The sequence below is a fragment of the Antedon bifida genome, chromosome 10 (genome assembly GCF_963402885.1).
Source record: "Antedon bifida chromosome 10, ecAntBifi1.1, whole genome shotgun sequence".
NCBI classification, from domain to species: Eukaryota; Metazoa; Echinodermata; class Crinoidea; order Comatulida; family Antedonidae; genus Antedon; species Antedon bifida.
The window spans coordinates 5,962,090-5,986,793 of record NC_136235.1 but is presented as its reverse complement, the minus strand read 5'-3'; the positions used below and the strand labels follow the sequence as shown (position 1 = coordinate 5,986,793).

The window sequence follows — 24,704 nt, the reverse complement described above, 5'->3', positions numbered from 1 at the left end:
TTTTATAAACTATAAACAACTCAGACAACACATAAGAAATATCTTTATTTATTCAATGCAATGTAACAATATTTTCACACTAATTTACACAGACAAGTTAAAAAGAAGTGCTAGTATTAAGGATCATTTTTAGTACTTTCTACATCAATTTTAAATACTATTTTTAAGGTAACATTTGCAAAAATTGCTACATGATTCTATGAAAGAAATTAACATATAATTGTTAACATTGAATTATTAATTAATTTGTTTTATTAATTATAATTTGTAATGAATTCAGATGTCAGTCAATAATTAAAAGCTAAAATAAAATACAATAACAGTTAAAGTGACAAAATATGTATTATGTATACGGTACATTCTATTTAAATACATTGGCAGTAGATATACATAACTGTTACAAAACAAAAGAGAATACCAGATACTAACAACTACTGTATCAAACAGACTGGTACTTTTATACACAGTTAAATAAATATTGTGGCAAATGCATACAAAATAATTATAAAATAAGTAGAATACAAACATAAACAAATCTGAAGGCACACATTCTTGAAATATTGCATTTTACGACATATGCCTATATATAGTATATAGCATCTGACAAATGCCCATAGTATGATATCTGACATATGCTCATATATAGTATAGCATCCGACATATGCCCATATATAGTATATAGCTTCTGACATATTGCCATATATAGAATGACATCTGACAGGCTTATATTGTAAACCTTCTTAAAATAATATTTATTATATTTAAAGCAAACCTAGAAATCCAGCATAAACATTTCAATGTTGACGCAAGATTCACAGCTTTTATTTCAGGAGTATTTTTTCTTCAAAAATTTCTTAAAGTAGGTTTCATATTGTTATAAAAGTAACCAGAAAAGTGTAACAAATTATTATTTTATTAATGTGACAGTTAAAAAACATTTTAAAATTTATTAATATTAAGACAAAGAAATAAGACAAAACATTATCACAACCTGCAGGGGAAGATCCAGGATTTTTTAAATGGAGAAGAACCTAACAACATCACCAGCTGTAGCTTAAGTGTTAAGCAGTGTATAGATTAACCATATAGCTCAAGCATTATATGTTTGAAATGACAGGTGTGTATTTATCTTTCTACCAATATTAAGTTGAAATTCAGTCTAGGACCTAGACTAGGCAGTGTAATGCTGTGTTTTAATATGCCTATCCTGGTTAAAGTCATGCCGCTCAACACATTTATTTATTTTTTGGTGCATGGAGGGTTAGGTTCAGGCTTTTAGGTGAAATAGGGAGCTGTGGTGTTACTTTTTTTTTTTAAGTAAGACTTTCTTGATTGATACTTTAGGTAAAACACTTTTGTTCCCACTAACTTTAATAATCTCTTATTTACAGCCTGTGTCAATATACATAATATAGTCATGAAACAATATTTTTAAATATTTCAAGTAAGATGATATCAAATAACATTTTAATATCATCTTAATTAGTTTCATCTCTCTGGTAAATACACAAATTCATTTTACATGACAATCTGTATGCTGCATAGCAATACTATTTACAATCTTTAAAATAAACATTTCTTTCTTTTAGTCAAATTATGATAGTTTGTATATTTTGGTCCTGTGCACGGTTTTCATGAATTACATTACAACTTCTATTAAGGTGACACCTCCGGGGCCAAATTGGACACCGAATTGTTAAAACATTTTTAAAATGGGAACATATCATCTTATATAGGCATGTCCTATAAATAGGGAGGTACCAAAGATAGGCTTTACTGTGTGGACATATTATAGTAAAGTACTTTTCTGTAACTAGTTCTGTTCTCAGCTAAGTAATGCTTTCAATTCAGCAGCTTTGACTAGCTTTAACTACAACATTTGAAATATATCCACTTTCGTTAGACCTATAATTGTGATAAATAATCTTGTATGAGACATGAAATATCAATAAACCAATATCCAATCAAGTATAAATAAAGTCATCTATTATTGCTAAGAGAATAATAACCTTGTAAAGATATTATTTTATATATATATATACTGTACACTCATCGCCTCTTAAGAATAGTACGTAAGCACACTGGTTTGATTTCCTCTCATTAAGACAATTGGTGGCAATTCCTTAGCGTTGCATAGTGTTTCCAGCCATGACATGTACATGTAAGCTGAACAAGCTTCTTTTCTAGGCATTGGAAGTGTCCTAAAAACAGAAACAACAATGATAATAATAGTTCATTCTTATATAGCGAATATAAGCAAGCTCTCAATAACTTTTTTGGATGAAACATGCTAAGGAAACATACTCCCATAATGCAGCTAGTAATCAGCGCATTTTATACACCTGGATTGAGAGAGGCAAATGAAAGTAAAGAGTCTTGCCTAAGGCAAGCAATATGGCAAGAGTTGGATTCGAACCACAATCTCATGATCAGTAATCCAACGCCCATCACACTGCGCCATACACCCTCATAAGTATACAGTAAGTATAACGTATTGCTATATATATTGTCCTCCTAAAAAATTTTCTTTTTTTTTTGTCCTAATGACATTTTCATGTCACATATAGTTATTCAGTTTAACCAAATATTATATTTTAACAAATTTAACTATTTACCATTATTTCAACCATAAGCCATAAGGCCATTATCGGTCAGACAACAGGTTTTTTTTTAATTTAACAGTTTGTTTTGTCATTTTATAAGTGAAATCAGTATTTTTTTTTAAAGTGAATAACTTTATTAAAACTACAAAATGACCTATTAAAAGTTTGATATAAAAACTTACAAGAAAATTAACCTTGCATCCATAGAGTGTTTAAATAACAGTTCCCTCAATCGTATATTTCTATATGTCTTTTCCTTCAAATTCTTCCTTTCTTCATTTGTGATATATCCAGGGAAATCTTTCTTATCTTGGTCTTTATGTAACATCCAAGGGTTCACTACTGCCTCAAAGGCTTCCAAACTATTAAAAAAATATACAATAACAACATAATACTATTAAGAAACTGCCATCAAATTACTGATAAGCAATTGCACAAGACAAAAAATGAAATAAAAAAATGATTTTACATTATCACTAAAAGATAAACATACAAATGTATACACAAATGGGGACAGGCAAACTGGATTTAGGGAGGAAATCACCATGGGCCAACAGTCAAGACAGAATTTAGTATTGGATCTCACCTGACGTCTGTGGGTTTTTTTCCAATATCTGGTATGATTTCTACACTATGACAGTCAATACGAAATTTACTAAGCATACTTGCCATACTGCAAAATGAAAACAAAAACAATGCTCATATTAAACATTGAAAACAGAAACAGCGTCCAACTATGTACTATTGCTGCTCTTACACAAGATTATTATTAATCATTGTTTATATGCCTACAGCCTTGTCTAAACTATCAAACTTTAGGTTGATCCATGATGTGCCCATTTTTGGACATGATGATGGCATATCACTACCATATTTGGACATACCACTATCATAATTGGGCACATCACACTTTTTTTTGTCAAACTAGTTTGATAATGTAGACAGAACTTTAAGCCTAATCTACTGCCAAAATTGAATATGATGTAAAAACTAATAAAACCTCTTTATAACATGTCAACTATTCAAAATGGAAAAGATAAAGTTTGGTGTTTGATTTTGGGATTTTTGTCAATACCTAGAACAAACGTTATTTCACCTGATTTTCTCTTTCTCTATCTGGTCCTTCTTTCCACCAGCAAATACTCTCAGTTTGCATCGTTCCCATTGTCGCCTCAGAGTGAGAATATGTGGAATAAGTAAGGTCAGACCTGCAGAAGAGGAATGATAGAATGGAAATCTACTAATCTGCAATTATATGCGAGTTCATTCTTGTTACAATGAGAAAATTATTGATACCATTGCACTCATAAACATTCATTATTTGTATACTAATTACGAGGATGGTCGTTCAATTATTTGTACCATTGCATTCATAAAAATACACTATTTATATACTAATTGCAAGGATGGTCATGCAATTATTTGTACCATTGCATTCATAAACATACACTATTTATATACTAATTGCAAGGATGGTCATGCAATTATTTGTACCGTTGCACTCATATATATTCATTATTTGTATACTAATTGCAAGGATGGTCATGCAATTATTTGTACCATTGCATTCATAAACATACATTATTTGTACACTACAGGTCATGTTTACCAACCTCCATCATCAAATAACCACCATACATCTATGGTTCCCTTAGCCTGCTTTTCCTGGAATGCATTGACAGATCGAATCACGCTTCCGGGTTTGTGGCCTCTCATTAAAGCTGTGCTATCCTGAACAGGCTTCTCAATAGATTTTCGTTTTTCAGAATCTTTACTTTCCCACGATTCCTCAAGGATCAATGGTTCCGCTTCATCAATCGTGAGCTCAGATGCTGAATAATTAGAATGAGCAATATTTTGTAAAGCTCAGTGTATCTCCAAATATGGTAGTGATATGACATCAACGTGTCCATATATGGGCACATTTTTTTGTCATATAAAATTTGATACTGTATACAGAGCTTAAAACAATGGTACAGTTTTTATTTGTTTGCCATCAAACAATGATGACAATTTAGATCATCAAATACTGTAGTATGTGTCAGTAATGGAAAATATTCAATATATTTCTTTTTATATTCTATCTTCATTTACAGGTTTAATACAATATTCAGTATCATGATATTGGCAATAATTGTCTTTCTAGTTTCTGGAGGATGACGATGAAATAAAAAAAAATTTTTTTTCTTCAGCTCATTTCTTAAATACACTTTGTTAACAGTTTAAAAATGAAAATAAAAGAGTTACGTTTTTGAGATTTTTTTCCATTCTGTAATTGCTGATTGAGGGCAGCAGACACATCTAGGCCTTGTGGAAAACGTAGAATGGCTACACCATAATTCAGATCAAATGCATCACTAAACATGACAAAAATAAACTTTTTTAATAGTAAATAAAAATTGTTCCCAATTTCAAGTGACAACAAATGTGATGCACTTATATATGGACATGGTGATGTGATATCACTACCATATTTAGGCATATCACCAACACATGTGAGCACATCACACTTTTTTTGTCAAACTAGTTTGTTAGTGTAGACAGAGCTTACGAAATAATGTTTAATAAACATCAATAAAACTACACCATTATGGTACTTACTGAATAATACCAACGTAGTCAACTACACTGCTTGAAGTATCTTTTTGCCAATTAGATTTAAAACCTAGGAACACTGTATTAGGCTTTATTTTTCCAAGACCAATTAACTGAAAAGGTGAAAGTGAATAAATCAGGGCTGTAGCTAGCATTTTGAATGGCACAGCTCGTATAATTTCTATTGATAATTTATATTTAAAACATATTTGCCTCTTCTGTTTTTAACTCTCCCAATACCGGACACCTTTGGGTTGGCCAAAAAAATCTGGTTTTGGGAGAGTTGACTGTACAGTAGTGAACTATCATTTTTCCAGGTGACTATAAAGCTATTAAGTAGTTACTCCGAGTATGATCATATGCTTCTCAGTTAGCACAGAATAACTTTTCCAATCGAGAGATTTGTAGTCGCACAAAAAGACACATTCTCTTGGATAGACAATGGGTTATACCACTATACTTATGCTATGTAAATTACTATCTGTGTGTAACTGTATTCTAATATACAATAGATTTACACTTATAATAAATAATAAAAGAACATATTTATTCTGGTTTTTCTGTGCTTCCATAGCATTTTATTATTATTAACTTGTCCTTGTCCTGCTTTACTTGTTTGTTTGTCTTGTTTTGTTTCTGTTTGTTCAAACTTCAATATGTTTACAACTTCTTAACTGGCTACCCGTCACAAGTTTTTTTTTAGGGAAACCTCCAAATGTTATTACTTTCTGGGGTTTGCCTCTTAATTATTTATATTTAAATTGTTATTTTGTTTACTTTGAAAGACAAGAAATAAATGTTATTATGAATGAACTTAATAATAAACTTACTTGTAATAAACTCTGTGCTCCAGTCCTTAATGATGTTGATATAACAGGTGAATAAAATCCTTTGATTTTTTGCTTTAGTAGCCAATTTGTGTAGTCTTTCGATGTTGATGTCAATTGTTCCAAGTTTTCTTCTTGGTTACCCTAGAAAAGAATGTCAAATAGACATACAGCTAATAACCTCCATTAAGTTACCCTGATATACTTATCCTATATATTTATTTATTCAACTTTGTTTTACATGGGTAACTCTAACAGCTGTACTACAGCAGTACAGCTGACTTGAAGAGGCCCTCTTAAAAGCAATACAAAAATATACTTACTTACTTATTCAAACATAAAGATACAAGAGGATTCATAAAAGTTAAAATTCTCAAACAGATGAAAAATGTTAAAATAAAAAAACAATAAATTAGAAAAATGTTAAAATTCATTAAAAAATAAAACTTTAAAGTTCATATAAAAGGACGTACATTGGCACCAAATATTGCTTATATATACACTTAGTAAAATGAGTAAGTTAAATGATAGAAGAGGTATATTTTGAGATGTACATTTTAAGTACCTTTAATATGACATTCTGACTCTAGTTACCTTAAACACTAAATGTATGACCTGAGGACACACTTAGCTGTAAGTTTATATCTAGATGACAGATGGTTTGCCTTTTTTAACCTACAAAAACTTCCAAATTGAGTCCTTCTGACAACAGTCATCATATCCTAGACACCCAGTCACAATTGACAATTCTTGCATTCACCTAAATAAGCTTAAATATAAATACATTTGCCTCATTGGCAACTCATTTTGTATGAACTTGAACATTTACAAAAATAAAGTTACTTACAACAATAACATTTCCACATACAAGAAGACTTGTGTTTTTAGTGATATGTGAAACAAAGTGAACCAGCGCTGGGCGACAATCTGGTGTACCACTCAACACTAGACACTGGGGTCTGCAAAAGCACAAAAGAAATTGTATTATTCAATATTACAGTAGAACCACTATTAAGGGGTTGGTTGTAATGTTGAAACATATATTGCACCTCACTCACTGTCACAACAAAGTGTCCCCTTAATAGGGGTATTTCCTGCATAAAGGGGTTGGTTGTAATGTTGAAACATATATTGCACCTCACTCACTGTCACAACAAAGTGTCCCCTTAATAGGGGTATTTCCTGCATAAAGGGGTTGGTTGTAATGTTGAAACATATATTGCACCTCACTCACTGTCACAACAAAGTGTCCCCTTAATAGGGGTATTTCCTGCATAAAGGGGTTGGTTGTAATGTTGAAACATATATTGCACCTCACTCACTGTCACAACAAAGTGTCCCCTTAATAGGGGTATTTCCTGCATAAAGGGGTTGGTTGTAATGTTGAAACATATATTGCACCTCACTCACTGTCACAACAAAGTGTCCCCTTAATAGGGGTATTTCCTGCATTAAGGGGTTGGTTGTAATGTTGAAACATATATTGCACCTCACTCACTGTCACAACAAAGTGTCCCCTTAATAGGGGTATTTCCTGCATAAAGGGGTTGGTTGTAATGTTGAAACATATATTGCACCTCACTCACTGTCACAACAAAGTGTCCCCTTAATAGGGGTATTTCCTGCATAAAGGGGTTGGTTGTAATGTTGAAACATATATTGCACCTCACTCACTGTCACAACAAAGTGTCCCCTTAATAGGGGTATTTCCTGCATAAAGAGGTTGGTTGTAATGTTGAAACATATATTGCACCTCACTCACTGTCACAGGAAAGTGTCACCTTAATAGGGTGTCCCAAAGGATTTAATATGATTAAATTGGTGACAGGCTTATCACATTTGGCATGACAGTCAAGCCAAGACATTGATATCTAGAAAGAAAGGATCATAATTAGTTGTACAAAAACATAGATAAACAGAATAGAAGCAGTGAAGACTTACCTAAATGTTTTAGTATGTTCTGGAATAGATAGCAATTTCACAGTGCATTGTAGAGCTTGTTTATATGTTAATGCCTGTGTAGATGAACCCCAATTAATTTCTGAAATAGAAAATTAGCATGGTAATCTACTGCAGGCAGAAAACAGAATTTATTTTTATTATATAATACAGTACATGCATCTACTGCATTTTAACCAATAAAACTTTAATGAGACATTTCCCTTTAGGCAAGCACCTGCTTCTTTTGGTGCCTATTTAAATTGTGAATTGTTTCACTTAAGTCAAAACATATGGACACATTTCACTTAAGTCAAAAACTATTTAAAGATTTTGCCTATTTTTATTATATACATTACATCTATTTTTTTACATTTTAAGTGTTTCCCTTGATTGGTTGGTGAATAAGGCCTCTGTTTCTTAACATACTGTGTAAGATCTCTGATGACATCCAACAGTTATACAAGTATTTTTTTGCAGTGCAAATTAGCTTGCTACATTAGAAATATGTCCAATTTCTTGATCTATGTAAACATTCTATGCCAACCTAAATAACTTAAATAATAATAAAATATCAATACCTGGGTTTTTATGACTGACATATATATAAAGAGCAGCGATCAGACCGGCTGTGATGCACGCTGCATACCAATTGATAAGAAACATAACAGCAATACATATAACAGCTGCCAGAAGTGCTACCCATTTGTTATAGTATTTAAATGCAGGACGCCAACCTATATAAAAAGATAACCAAGTTATTCAATGAAAATGAGAGGCCAGTTGAATCGAATACATAACATTACTTCATACTATTAAAATTGTCAACAAATGTTTGAAAAGAAAAACATTTGAAAGCCTAATTCTCAAAATGTGCATTCTAAATTTACGTTTCTGTGGAGCAACAAAATTTAAAATGATTGATCTGGGTTACTAATTTGCATACTTACCAGGTGTCTTTGACAATGATGCTGAGAAGCACGAAAAATTAATAAGTGCATAGGAAGCTAAGAAAAAATTTGAAATAATGGGTGCTATAGCATTCAATTCACCTAAAAAAAAATACATATAAAATTATTAAAGTAGTAATAATATAATATCATTATTCGTTTTATTTTAGAGAGATAAATCAAATCGTAAACTGAAAGAAATATGAGTTACTAATATATGTGTATAATATAGATAGATAGAGATACCCTTCCCACACCTACACCCCATTCCCTCCATAGAGGTTTTCAAATGTTGTTTAAAACTTCTCGTTTCAATTCTGGTAATTACTATTATTCTCCCTAACCCCTTTAACCCTCCACAGTGGCCATTTTGATAGTCCATTACCCTCCAACCACAGGAACCATAATCCCTTACAATTGTGGTCATTTTAATACCCCATGTGTATGGATATATGCAGTAGAAAAATGTTATATAACTCTCTCTCCATGCAGGTCGGGCCATGTTGATATGGATAATAAACGTTTATTGTTATGAAAATGTGTGTGTATGTCGTTTATGGGTATGGATATATACAGTAGAAAACGTTATACAAACTCTCTCTCATAGATTATCAATGTGTTGGTTGTAAATAAATATAAATGGAAATATTCACATACTCACCAAGAGCAATGAAGCCAAGCGCAATGAAGAACGTTAAAAAGTAAGCCCTCTTAGGCTCATCGGCTGGGCCTACACCTTTGGCAAAGAATTGGGTTTTTGGAAAAACATTATCTTTACATACTGCCTAAAAAAATAATTGATGCATTAACATTAACAATTTATTTTAAAAAAACAAACAAAATTGTGTTTTAAATCATTCAATAAAATTAGTTAGAAAAGCAAAAATTACTTTACATATTAACATACTATTACGAATACATAATGATAATGTGTTTCTTACCTGAAACACTTTTGGGGCGCTGACTAAACTGGCGAGAGCCGATGACAGTGTTGCCGCAAAAATACCAGCAATAATAAATGGTGCGAAAGCAGATATCACGTAAGCAGCCTACAAAAAATAATAATATTAATATACATACATTTACGTTATATATTGTTAATCAACACATTCTTTCTGTTGAAAGGTCAATCTTTTTTTTGTACAAATTAAATTAGTGATTCACCATACCAACTTTGCAAAAATATGCATGTTTATTAAACCTGAACATTTAAGTTAAAAAAGAATATAGAAAATGTACCTGCAAATCCCACAAAAGACCATACTTGCACAACTGAATCTGACAAGGACCTGTTGTGTTTGTTGCGCTAGCCAAACTAGGGCCAGGCATACTAGTAGTTAATGCCATACTAGCATTTATTACACTTGGAAAGTAGTCAGCCACACTACCAGTAGCTTCTCTGACCATGACTGCGCCTAGTAACCAGACCAGACCGATGTAAACAATTGATGTGATCAGAATGGCTAAAAGAGTTCCTTTTGGAATTGCTTTCTGAGCGTCCTGTATTCGAGGGGAAAAAACACAAGTTTTGTAGCACATACCGTTCAGTATTACTGTAGTTCTAATGCATAGTAAATGTTCTATTCAATGGTTCTATTGCACTTTTCATCTCCCAACTTCCAATAAAAAATTCCCCCGATTTAACTCGTATAACATTCATCATTTATATACTCCTGTCTAAAATCAATTTGTTAATAATCTGTATTACAATTATTTTTTCAAAATACTAAAATTTGATATAGATAAAATATCTAACAGTATAAATATAAAAGAAAATTATAGAAGCTTTATATAAAATTAAGATTCACTAATATGATAGGTAATGGTAATCTAGGAAAACATTGATACAACATTTGTTTGCATTTTTGCAATCTATGCAAATGCATTGTGGTATAAATACTGTTGCTGAATATAGATTCCAAAACCTAATATTGTTTTGGTTATGTGCATTATGAGAAATGCCCTTTATGGCTCAGCAATGGATGAAAACTGTTGTTGTCTACTCCAAGAGTTTTAATATATTTATCAGCCTGATGATTTTTATTGTATCTGTATTTTGTATAGTTGTGTATATAAAGAGTTTGTTTTTATACATGTGAATGGCTAGTGTTGCCTGAAAGAAGCTCAGCTAACTTTTCTGCTTGTTTTATCGTTTTGGTTTAGCTTTTTGCTTCTTCTTTTTTTTTGTATCTCCATTTGTGATCCAGCCACTGATACCCACACCATTGTCATTTTTTCAGTAATTTGCCCTTTGGATTCATATATGTTTTTATATGTACAATGATTATGAAATACAGAATAAATGAATGAATTATGAAATCTTTCAATATTAAATCAATGGGAAGGAAAGGCCAGAATATAAAACTAGGTTACAATGACACTCTACAGCTTAACCACTTATCTTTGTTGTTTATTAAGACTACAAAAAAGGCAGTTTTTAATTTGAGATTCTTTATTGAAGGATGTTCCGTTAAGTATATGTTCACGGCTGTAGTTCATGCCGTCTTCTCTCACGTGTTTTAGAAAGTGTCGCTGACACACAAACCTGGATTTCCTGTAGCATGACTCAATATCTAGCGAACCTCAAAGCGTCTGCAATAAACTTGAATTTAATCATCACAACCATGAAGGAATAAAACTCAATGCTACAACGTTCACATTCTACCATACATATATTAGTGAATCTTAATTGTATAGAACACTTTGTTCTTTTCCTATAATAAACAAAAGTTTCTTTTATATTTATACTGTTTTTATCTATAAAGCTCCGTCTAAACTATCAAACTTTAAGTGAAAATAAATGTGATGTGCCCATATTTGGGCATGATGATGTCATATCACTATCATATTTGGGCACATCACACTTTTTGTCAAACTAGTTTGATAGTGTAGACAGAGCTGTAGATTATTAGATACCATTTTTATTAAATTATCTCACCCGTAAATCACCAGAAATATTAGCACCTGCTAAAATGCCAGTTGCTGCTGGAAAGAAGATGGAGAAGATGGAAAAGAAACTCTCGCCCTCTGTGTAGCCTGGCCCAAAGTTATTCTTGAAAGTGGTTACTGTTGAAAGGTCATACAGAGAAAACACATTAACACAGTAAATTTAAAAAATTGAATTCTTCTTTAACAAAATAATTCAATTATTTCAAGTCTGGATATAATATTCCCAGATGTGTACAATTTAAACTTATTTTGAATGATTGTCGGCTAGGAAAATAGAAAGTACATTTATAGAAAATCAATCTGCTTGAGTAGCAATGTAAATGTGTTCTAAAGCTCTGTCTACACTATCAAAACTAGTTTGACAAAATGTGATTCGCCCAAATATGGGCACATCACATTTGTCACATAATGTGTAGACAGCAGAGCTTTATAAATTTCCCAGCCAGCCATTACTAACTAGCTAGTTACATTTACACTTAATTTTGTATAGCCCTAATTTTTACAATCATGACATATACAATTCAACTCATATCATAAGTATGAGGCTTGATAAACTAATCAACTGGTCAAAGTTAGGAATACAATTAATACAACTCTACGTACAAGTTTCCAACTCAGTGTTCTTGCTAGCAATGAAGGTTATTGCAAAGTTTATCAATACATTATTAATAAAATATTTTATTATTAAATCACACTTCAATATTTTGCTAACACTGCAGCAAAGTAATCAATGTAGAATCCAAGTTTATGTTTATTTAGAAATTGCATAGACCTTTAACAAGACAGAATATTGGTTTCATAATTAAAACATATTTCTTACCATCGTATCCCACAAAGCCTTTGGCAATCTCCTCTTGCGTAGGTGGAATTATTGAGCCAATTATAAGCACAATAATTGAACAAATTAGAATAACAAGAAGAATCAACTGGGCCTATAGGGAAAATAAACCATTTATTATTTTTGTTAATATTAATAATAGAATTTTTTTTTTAGTAGGATTACAGTCACTCTTTATATTTAGTAAAGTGAAACATTAATAAAAACAATTTAATAATAATTTGTCATCATGTATAAATAATAGAACAGATGAGATTAATACTAAACTTTGTATAATATTTTACATTATTATATCGTTTGCACAGATTTTGAAAAATATTTTCCTATAGCGAGTGTCCCCTTAATAGGAATTTCCCCTGAAACAGGGAAAAATTACTGTACTGTAGCATTATCTACTGAGCGCAGAAATTACACTTTTCTCCTCTAGTTCATTTCACAGAAAAGTGTTCCTTTAATAGAGGTGTCCCAAAGGAAGAGTTCTAATGTAGATTATACACTGCTTTAGTACAAATCTCAGTCACTTTAAAGAATAGCCTTAATTATTAAATCAGAAAGTGATGGTTAATATATTATGTACTTACCCTGGCTTCCCATGCCATGCCAATCATTGTTATACCAAGACATACAATTAACGTAATTACTCCAATTATACGCACATCATTAATTTCATCAACCATGATTAAATTGTGATCCTAAAAGGAGTGATATAAATTCTGTGACAACAGGTTCTAAATATGTATTCCAAATTTGTATAAAAGTTTAATAATATCTACAGTATTGTAATAAACAATTCTCTAAAGTTCCGTCTACTCTACCAAATGTTATGTGACAAAAAATGTGATGTGGCCATATATGGACATGATGTCATATCACTACCTAATGTGGGCATACCACTACCTAATTTAGGCATATCAATACCTAGTTTGGGCATATTACTACCATATTTGGGTACATCACAATTTTTTTGTCAAACTAGTTTGACAGTGTAGACAGAGCTTAATAAAGATCAGAATTCGCTCTTTCCAATAAATATTATACAGCCACAATATTTCCACAGCCTAAAGTGTAGGTTTATTTCATACAGTATCATCACCAATTGTCATATTACTTTCATAACACATTCCTGCAGCATATTTCAAGAAAGTGATACACTCGCAGAATACTCTGTATTTCTAATTGTACAGTATTGAAGGTAACTTCTGTGATACAGCATCTCATGTGTTACATATGAGGCCTGTATCATACTCTAGACCCTAACTAAAGCTATAATCTAACTGATACATGCACAACATGTGAATTTGATACAGGACAAATATTATGGGGATAAAGCACTACAAATTGTATGAATATATATATACATGGTCAAAGCTCTGCCTACACTATCAAACTTTATGTGACAAAAAAATGTGATGTGCCAAAATATGGACGCGATGACATCATACCACTACCATATTTGGGCATATCACACTTTTTTTGCCAAACTAGTTTGATACTGTAGCTTTACAGTAAAACACAAATTATTGTAAAATTAAGATTTAAATAGAAGAAAGGAATAAAAAAGCAATGACCCAGAACTTAGCATCAACAACAGGAAATTGGATTTAGAACAATAACTGTGTAAAACTATATAGTGATATTTTAATTTAATTAATACAGTAAATGTCTAAAGCTCTGTCTACACTATCAAACTTTATGCGACAAAAAATGTGATGTGCCCATGGACATGACGATGTCACATCACTACCATATTTGGGTATATCCCTACCATATTTGGGCACATTTTTTGATAGTTGTGTACTGTATGGGGTTAAGATTCAAAACTGAAGTCATCTACAATTATGTACAGACTTGTTATTTAAAAATATTACTAAAAGCTTGGTTCCCAGTAGGATGCAACGGACTAGATGAGTTGTCGATTTACTAATGTTGCAAAGTACAAACTTGAACCCTAGTGGGAACAGAGCTTTAGAAGTCCTCACTTTCTGTTTTTATACTTATTTTGATGTTTATTCTTTTGTAAATTCATTCTAATTGTAAAGTGTAAATTAAGATTTTCAGTTAACTCTTGTTGTGTTTACTGTTAATTTGATTTTTGTAAGATGTCTTACAGCCTTGTCGAAAAACACCATTGAGGTGAACAAGTGTTACCATGATTAAATAAGTTTTTATTATATTATTGTTGTTATTATATTATTATCATAGGGAGAAAGTTCTTTAGCGTTTAACTCTCAGGCTGATGAATTTGTTTGTGTCAACATTTATACTTTTTAAAAATCTTCTTACATGAAGTAAATCCCTTGTAGTTTCTGAAAATCCCACGACGTACATAGAAACAGCAACAGCATTGGCTAAGGAAAATATCAATCCAATTGAACCACCAAATTCTGGACCAAGACTACGAGATATCATATAATAAGCACCACCTAAATTAAAACAACAATATACGGTGGTAATAATAATAGAATAACACAATAGTCATAAACAAAGTTTCAACAAATAATTTGCGGTTCTATCTAACTACATTAAGTGCATACAGTCGCCAACACATGTAATCTTATCTCATAGATAGTTATTAAACAAATATAATAATCATTAGGTATATAGAACATTCTTATCATTAGTACCGACATATTCCACTTTATCATCCACAGAACACATAAATTTGCAATAAAATATCAATATACATGTATCTTATTGGTTTGTTATTACAGTAAATGTACTATTGATCTGCATGTTTCGTCTTCATATTTCTTTGCCCGGTTGTTACCTCTGCCTAGGAGGTACTTTTCACCCCTGTATATTTTTATGTTTATTTTTGTGGGTACTATTAGTTGGTGTGTTTGTGCTTTTCCTTGTATTATCTCACATTGAACTTCTCTAAAAATGTATTATCATTGGAATCAGGTGGTAACAATACATACTGTACAGTAGTGACAAACAGACAAGACGCTTATGAAAACGAACCACTTTCATTATCAATGATTTTGCAATGATGAATACTGCTGGGGTTAATAAAACTTATACCTGTCATGTGCTACTTAAGTCAGTTCAGTAGTTGAAGGAGTTTGTATAAATTAAGATAATCAGTAACTTGTAAACATTCTATTTAAATATTGATATATGAAGTATATTGATTACGACATACATCAGTTGTGAAAGTTAATAAAAATATTAGCAGAAGATCAAACGGTGTCCTGATATAGAGTAAATGATGCGTAGACTAATCTATGCCACAAAAGGCTTGGTAATGCATGCTTCTAAAATCTGCTTAATAAACCGCACGATGAATAGAAATGTCAGTTTACAGTATCATACATTTTATTGATCAGTTTCTAGTCTAAATCCGCAAAGCACTCTATATCCTTCATTAGTGAGTATGATTGTCAGCATAATTTCAGAAAGTATGAAGATTGCATAACAATAGGCTAAAACTAATTCCTGTTGTAATGATCAACAACAAATGTAATTACATTTTTTTTAGTAATCTTTTCACATACTTTTATAATCAAATGTTACAAGGGTCAGATTCACAATCAATCGGCCGGGGTGGAAATCATTCCTAGATGCTTCGAGTTGAATTCTTTTTTTAGAGGGTTATTGTACCACTGGATCTGCCAAGGTTATGTGGTAAAATGGTGGAAAAGATTATTGCACAGTCACCATTGCAAGGTCATTCCAGAATGGTCACAAAATCAAAATAGAACTGACCAAAATATACCAAACCAAAAGGATTACATTTTTATTAGAAAAAATTAATGTTTTTCTCAAAAATTTAAAATCATTATTTTAAGTTGATAAAAGATGAATTTACTGTACCTCCTTTTACTTGTCCATTTGTACAAATGGCAGACATTGACAATGTTGTTAATACAGTCACTACTGTTGACATTAGAATAATTATTGTAGCACAACCTTTAAACAAAAACAAATGTAAAAATCAATTGAATTCAAACATGCAAAAAAACATTAATAGTATATTAATAATCTATGTGTTGGACTTGATGCAAGGCATGGCATGACACTGCTCGATATAAAAGCAAAGGAGATATAAATAAATAAACAAATTTAACATTTTACAGACTATTTCATAAAGGTGATAACAATCATTCTTCGGTCATCAGGTGCTGGACTCTCAGTGAATAATACATAATAATATTATGAAAAAATTGAAAATACCATAATAATAATAATAATATACTGTACATTTATAATATTATAATATAATGGAAATGTCATTATTACACTAACAGTACACAAAATTTACTATCTGTAAAAGTCATTATAAACATAATTAAATCGTAAAAGTCTATAGTATTAGACCTGGGTATAAAACTTATATATATTTAACAAACACTGTTTATGAAATAACACAACCACATTCCACACAGATTGATTGGATATGACAAATGAATCGGACTTAATATAGCTTTGAGCATTGTATTCAATATTTTAACAACCTCCTTTGGTTTAATTAAAATTCTGGCCTTGAAATACGGTATAGTCATATATATATTGTTATTTTAGACAGTACTTACTGTAAGTACAATATATGCAGGACTTTCACTACTACTTTAACTCACTTGAATAAACAGCCTACCTTTTCACGTAAGCAGTTTATAATGTACATGCCACGAAAGTATACTTAATCAAAATTAATTCATTTTACCAAATGACATTGCGAACATTCACATTAGCTATTTATTTTATTCTAATTCTATATACATACAGTAAACATCTATTGAAAATGTTACAAAGGTATTATCATTTGTTATGTTAATTAAGGATATATATTTTTAATGATACAGGTACAGTTTTTTTTCATATTTTAAGATATTATATAGATATTTTCTATTTTTCAATATTAAACTCCATTTTGTCAATTAGAAAGATTTAACACCCTCGATTCTTAGAAGCAACTTAAATAATCAAACTGAAGGACTTTTAAAAGCTGACTGTTGACAAGATTCTTGATCCAACATAGTAGAGAAAAATCTTAAACTTGATTCACACTTGGATGTAACACAATGACATACAAACAATGAAAGTGACAGTTGACATGACATCGTGTTAATTACTTGTGTTTCACTTACATGCACATCAAGTCGTATTTTGAACCAAGCTCAATGGTTGTCAGTGATGTAACGCAGAGGTCTGAGGCCCCTGGTGTAGGGACTCTAAGCAGTCCTCCAAAGCAGACATATTCTAATGCCCTTTTGCCCTCCAGGCCCTGCTCAGGAGCCTCCTTACACTCCAGGGCCCCTGGGTTTAGCCAGTAAGCGCTCATAGTCGTTTACCATATAGTGTACTGAACAGATTTCATTATAGCCTTTTATTTAGCCCTTTATGATTAGTATTTATTGCTTAATATTATGTTTAATAAAGCGATTATTCAACAAGGCCACTAATAACACATTAATTTTCAAATAACATACAGCATATTTTGACTGAATTATTCAATTATAGAAAAATAAAGCATTTACACCACCACGATTTAATTGATTCATCAATTATAACTTACAAATTAGTGTAACCACCGACTGTTAATCGAGGGAGAGGAGAACTATTCTTAACACATTTTTTTCATTGTTGAAAGATACTGTTATATGTAAAAGTCCCCTTAAATAATAATTTTATTTTAAACAAATATTGTTACAACGTATTATGGATAGTTGTCACTTTCATAAAAAAAATTGGATGAAAAAAAAGAAAATTATTTATCTGATAAACCCACATTAGTAATCCAGTTTATTTTCCTTTTTATATAATAAGTGACATTAAATTAAAACCTGGGGACAATACATCTTAAATTAAATTATTTGATATGTTAATCAGTAAAACTTAACTCACCAACTCCTGCCTGTCCTGTTATCCAGGTTAGACGTAAAAACAACATCACACCCCAAATGTTTAAAAGACATCGCACCTGTACAGAAAAATATGCAAATAAGAAGGAAAATTCACATTTTGTATTTTTAATTTAGTGAATTCAATCACAATTAATAGAAGATGATTGAAATGAAACAAAAAAACTGAAATATTAATTTTAAGACACATTAATTTTGGGGGAAAAATATGTTTATTCACCATGGAAACTTTTAAACAATCAATTGCAATCTAAATGTCATAATTATTAGTTCAAATACCTAGAATAAATTATCTTATATTTATTACTTTTCAAAAATTAAATTTTCCAAAAAGAAAATTAGAAAGTAAACTGTTGATGATCGAATTTATTGCTCTTGTTTTTTATGATAGGATACACAAAAATAGCAAGTCTATGTAAGTTAATTATCTGCTACTTGTTTCTAAATACAGTAAGCTACAGTTCTATGAGATATTGCAGTTTTCTGCATTGACCTTTCTGGGCTTTTACTGTACGACCGTACATCAAATAAACATACACACTGAATTTCCCTCTCATAACAACTTTGTTAGTGATTAAAATACACATAATGTCTACTTTTGGTTTCAATTCTCAAGCGAGGTAAAGGTTTCCGTGGTTGTCCAATGGCTGTAATGTGTTGAATCAAGGAGGTATGAGTCAGAGGCAGAAAAGATAAACAAATGCACCCCTTTATTTTCGTGAGTTGTGTTCACAAACGATCGTACGATCAAAACGGTACTGGGTATGATCAAACATTGTTCATGTTCCCAACTAATCATCCATTCATAGAAGTACTGATGAAAAAGTCAATCTGTGGCGACTATAGAATGGACCAGAGACTGATTTTTTCAATTTTTTAATAATAGAAAGTTTTGAATACTTTGTAGGATAGAAATGCACGATGTGTGTGTTTATTAAAAATTTCTGACGTTTTATAAATAACTTTGTACATAAATTGCGATGAGAAAACAGTTATTTGATCATTAGAAACGTTCATTTAAATATAATAATAAATAAATAAAATTTGTTAGTATTAACTTTTAATAAGAGTAAAGATATATGGAAGAAAAGCAAAGAGATCGTGGAAGCGGCTGTTTCAGAAAATACAACACCAAGTATTGTAAAGTTAAAATATTAAAAACTTAGGCGATCTTGTCATAAGGTCAAGCGCCTTCAGCCTGCCATCACACATTTCGATATTCAATATTGAACTTGACCTTAACAGAAAAAGCAAGGAAGCACAAGACATGGAGAGCATTAGCATCCATCAATTAGTCTTGATTTCTACAGAAAAGTTTCCACCTCCCTATATGAGTACCATTTCAAACAAGATTTCAGAAATTTGCTGGTGCTCATGTATGGAATGATCTATTGCAAGAAATTCAAGAATCTTCTAATTATTTTAATTTCAAATCAAATTATAAACAAATTGTCTTCGCAAGGTAAATCCTCACTATTTTACCATTTTGCTTGAATCCAGTTTTATTTTACAATTGTATTTTAGGAATTTTTCCTTGTTAATTAGACTATTTTTTACTATATTTGTATTTGTGTTCTGAACAATTCATTTTATATTTCCCTTTTATTTTCTCTCCTTTTTAACATTGTAAATATTGTCTGTCTTTGTATTGTGATTTTAAAGTTTTATTGTAAGTTTTTTTTAATGTCTTTTATGAATGTTTTTAATTTATTGCCAAAAAAGGACCATATGTAAAACAGGTGCAATTTCTATACCTGATATGTTTTTATCCTGTCTAAATATATTTTTTAAATAAAATAAAAAATAAATTGGGCTGCTATGACTCACCAAAACACCTTTGATCCATCCAAATTTGTTGCCAACTCCTTGCACAACTTTTCCAATCTCTTGATCCTCCTCTGGTGAAGAATTCTCAAGATCCTTTAAAAGAAATGAAGTAAAAAGTCACTTAGATTAAAATGAGAAGAAATTACTTGGTTAAAATAATAAAATAAATGTCAGTGTAAATCAACTGAAAAACGTTAAGGTAGAATAAACAACACATATGACCTTTTGGATTCTAGTCTGGAGAAGGCAACTTGACTACTATGCTATTCAATTTCAGCATTCACTACAGTACAATTTAGTATAACGCACTGCTATCCTTAATTAATTTCGTAACACTGTTTAGTATTAATTCTATTGCATGGTATTAATGTTTCTATTAAATGGTTCTATTGCATGTTTGGCTTTTTGTGAATATTTACTCTGCCACCAAAAACCGATCACTGTCTTTTTTAATGGCTTACAGTAGCCTCTAAATCAGCTCTCTGCCTACACTAAACATGTGACGTGCTCCTAATAGGGACATGATGATGATGTCATACCACCACCATATTTGGGCACATCACACTTTTTTTGTCAAACTAGTTTGATAGTCTACACTATTGAATAAGTTTACTTTAATTAATTAATTAAGTTTATACTATAGTGTGTTCAAACAAATAACACATGTTTTGAATTTGTTGAATGGGAAGAATATTGCATTTGTTGAAAGGCATATTTTCCTCAGCATATGATATTTATTTAGAATTGAGTAATGCTGTTCAAAAGAAGTGACAGAAATGTGATTGTGAAACAAACTGTACAAAGTTCAATTGAATAAAAGTTTACTTAAAGTATACAAATTGTTATAAAACAACAAATGTTTTGCATTTGTTGAATCGGAAAAATATTGCATTTGTTGAAAGGCATATTTTCCTCAGCATATGATATTTATTTAGTATTGAGTAACACTGTTCAAAAGAAGTGACAGAAATGTGATTGTGAAACAAACTGTACAAAGTTCTTTGGTTTAACGATAGAAAATATAATTATCATCATGCCTTCCTACAGTGATTTCTTTGTACTGTAATTTTGTTTCATGCCAAATTTAATAAATCAAAATCATTTAATATCAGACATCATTCTGTAATATCATATGTGTGCTATTTTAAGAACATTATAATGTTCAAAATCTTAATATGTAATGTTAATGTGGACATTTGCCGCCGTCGAATGCAACAGCGGATAATAAATTACAATTATTCAGTGATACATTAAAATGCTATAAAAAATGCTACACACTGACTTCAACAAATGATCGAAAAAGTCCCCTTTTTCGACCATTTACACTGTATTATACATGGTATGTTTATATATATACTTATTACTGAAGAAACAATTAATTAATTTTTTAGTGAACATACACAGTACCCTAAAAATTGTAATTAAAAAATATATAAATAAATGATTATTGTTGAATATTGTAATAATAACTTCAGATTTTTTTTCTTTGGTGAATAAATGTAAAAAATCATGATTGTATGTTGTACAGTTTCATACATGATTTTATGATTCAGAAAAGATTTTATGATTCAGAAAATATTGTATTAAGGTTTTTATTAAAGGAGGATATGTAGAAAGTCTAGCCTGTCTAGGCCACAAATGTATGAGTCTAAAATACATGATGAATCATTCTATTTGAAAAATAGGGAAAATTCCACTCTGCATGGGAAAAGGTCATTTTGTAAGAAATTTATTCACCTTGACACTGAAAAACCAAAAATACAAAATCCCTAAATTGAATTGTTATATTTTACAACCAGAAACCTGTTGATTTCCAGATAGTGGACTTAAGCTCTGTTTACACTTATCAAACTATAGTTTGATGTGCCCGAATATGGTAGTGATATAACCAAATATGGCATTGGAGGGCCACTTAGCATTTCTAAACTAGGTCTTCAGGCCTCTGCGTTAGCACCTTTTAAAAATGTGGTGCAGGATTTCAGTAAAGATTTTCAGGCTTGATTTTTCAACTTCACTAGCCAGACCACTGGATTAGTTTATTGGGAGTTTTACTAGCCCATTGGATGTTTCACTAGTCCTCTCATTGGCTAAATGTTAGTGGATACTGTTAAACCTGAATTAAAAATGGTAACTTCTAATTTTAGTATTATAAATAGTGCCACAGACAAAAAGTTTATCATGTAAATTGTAAGTAAAAAGCAGGAGTAGGGCATGCACTAACTTACTATTTAATTATTTCCGTTAAAATATTATTACTCCCCCATTTATCTGACACAGCATTTGATACACTGTGAGGTAATGAAGCAAATTCGCCCTTGAAAGCAGACAGGGGAATCCCTTTTTTGTGACTTGCCACGCTGATTTAAGTAGCGTGTGCCACGCTGATTTAAGTAGCGTGTGCCACGCTGATTTAAGTAGCGTGATCAGTTGCTCTCCTTCATTACGGAGCGTGAGAGAAGGCACTCTATAAAAACGATGGACTAAAAAAAAATTATACCAGTGGCTAGAGAATTTTAAAAGTAGCTGTAGGCCTAAATACTCTAGTCATTGGCCTAATTATTTACACACTAGCCACCCTGCCTTGATGGACTGAAGGTTGACTATAAACCCAGAACAGTTTTGACTAGACAATGTACGCTGTACTAGTGAAATATCGAGCCCTGAAACACCGTACAAAAAAGTGTGTACAATACCATTCGTTTAGGCTCGTGTAATTCCGCAAGAGTTGGCCTTCTTTTAGCTTCTGCTGTTGTTGAAAATATATTCCTATAATACGCAATTGATGGGACAGCTTCATGGGTATTCTGACCAAAAGTGACGTGCATACTATCGTTAAAGTTATCGCATTTCTCCATCATGGACATTCGGTCTTTAGCATGAGTTCCTGTTGGTAACTCATCAACAATCTTCACTTTAAAACGACTTGTTTTTTGTGGTGAAGGATGAGGAGTTGGTTCGCCAGTCTCATCCGGAGCAGTTTTCGGAACTTCTAACTGACTTGGCTGATCTGGGGTTTCATTAGTAGACTCCATGATTATTTTATTCTATGAAAAAAAACAAATTGTTAAAATGTACATTTAAAACCAAAAAACTTGTTATTCACTGTAAACAGCAAGAGGCCACCACCACGTCGTGTATTGACACTTGTACTGTAGGCCTACGATTGGGAAAAAACCGGAATCAGTTTTTTTCATGTTGTGGTCGCTGTTTTGTTGGGGGTTTCCCATAATTCAAGGCCAAATAAAAATTTCAAATAGTTTGTGTATCTCTGTAGTATATTTGGCCCAAATTTCCATAGAAATTACAAATGTTTCGTAATTTTACCAGAGACGTATCGTTGTTTGCATAACACAGAGTTGTCATCACATGAAACGGTAACCATTTAAGTGAAATAAAATTCATTTTAAATTGAACACTGTACTCTGATGTTCCACCAACTTACCCGTGTCGTTTAGAGTAAATTTTTGTAAGTCACTGGTATTTAATGTAAGCCTCAGGTACAGTACTGTCTGTAGTGTAGTGTAGCACCAACAAGCCACCAATAATTTTCAAATGCCTACTACAAACAAAAGTTACACAATATTAACCCCAGGTTGTACTCAAACAAACTCCTCCATACCATGGATTGTAGGCCTACAGAACAGTAGCAGTTGATCTGGTGAAGTCTCAACTGTAGACAACTTTTCCAACTAAACCGGTATGGAGCAGGCTTAGACTAGGCTAACTATAATCCGGCCGTCGGCAAAAATAACGTGCACTGATGGGTAATCCCTGTGCTGTGGTACGTACATCTAGGCCTACAGTTACACTTCACTCTCACTACTGACGAAGCAAAACTGTCACTTTCTACTAACTATTTTAATAATGACTCATGAGCGAATTAAATATTCCTTTTTTGTACATAAAATATAAAATAATAACAACAACCAACCAACCGACAATCAGACAATATTTCTAACAGGAAAGTACAATTACAATGTTTCCTTCTGTCATAAAAGTACTCAGTTCACGAACACATGTAGGCCTAGGCTACCCCACAAATTTTGACTCATGCATCAGCTGTGTGCTCCGAGAAACAAAGTTGCCAGCTATAAAATTTAAATTATGCCGTACGTACGTACGTAGAGAGAGTAGCAGCAGCCTGTCTCACAAATAATGCCAGATTGGGTCAAATAATGCCAAATCCCCCTAAATAATATGGCCAGAGCCTAGCCATATATATAAAGAGTTACGACATTGAAAATTAGAAGCCATTTTTGTGTCAAAGAATTCGCACGCTGAGGGCGCGCGCGTCTCTTTTGTTTAGCGTTTTC

At 31.6% G+C, this 24,704-nt stretch overlaps 1 protein-coding gene across 2 annotated transcripts; it reads right to left on the bottom strand.

Annotated features, from left to right (window-relative positions):
* Positions 1-63: 63 nt before the first annotated feature.
* On the bottom strand, positions 64-24,469 carry LOC144854384 (solute carrier family 12 member 2-like). 2 transcript variants are annotated; one of them, XM_078712329.1, is made up of 25 exons: positions 24,327-24,469; positions 23,834-23,950; positions 23,085-23,435; positions 20,392-20,484; positions 18,548-18,623; positions 16,517-16,612; positions 14,984-15,123; positions 13,282-13,392; positions 12,683-12,794; positions 11,852-11,979; positions 10,153-10,413; positions 9,855-9,962; positions 9,575-9,698; positions 8,914-9,015; positions 8,545-8,700; positions 7,967-8,066; positions 6,873-6,984; positions 6,029-6,169; positions 5,205-5,311; positions 4,851-4,960; positions 4,217-4,435; positions 3,700-3,811; positions 3,190-3,276; positions 2,786-2,965; positions 64-2,201 (listed from the first exon to the last, which is right to left on the bottom strand). In XM_078712329.1, exons 3-25 carry the CDS (start codon positions 23,421-23,423, stop codon positions 2,060-2,062), a joined length of 3,156 nt encoding a protein of 1,051 aa, XP_078568455.1. In that variant the 5' UTR covers positions 23,424-23,435; positions 23,834-23,950; positions 24,327-24,469; the 3' UTR covers positions 64-2,059. The 2 variants fall into 2 exon arrangements, with proteins under 2 accessions (XP_078568455.1, XP_078568456.1); XM_078712330.1 differs by lacking the exon at positions 23,834-23,950 and having other exon boundaries at positions 24,327-24,408.
* Positions 24,470-24,704: the final 235 nt, after the last annotated feature.

Excerpts from the sequence above, each read along its gene's own strand:
- LOC144854384 (XM_078712329.1), bottom strand. The coding sequence starts at position 23,423 with ATGGAGTCTACTAATGAAACCCCAGATCAGCCAAGTCAGTTAGAAGTT. Across the intron at positions 13,393-14,983 it reads CTACAAGGGATTTACTTCAT|GATCACAATTTAATCATGGT; the intron begins GTAAGAAGATTT and ends CACTCCTTTTAG. Across the intron at positions 10,414-11,851 it reads ATATTTCTGGTGATTTACGG|GACGCTCAGAAAGCAATTCC; the intron begins GTGAGATAATTT and ends CCTCGAATACAG.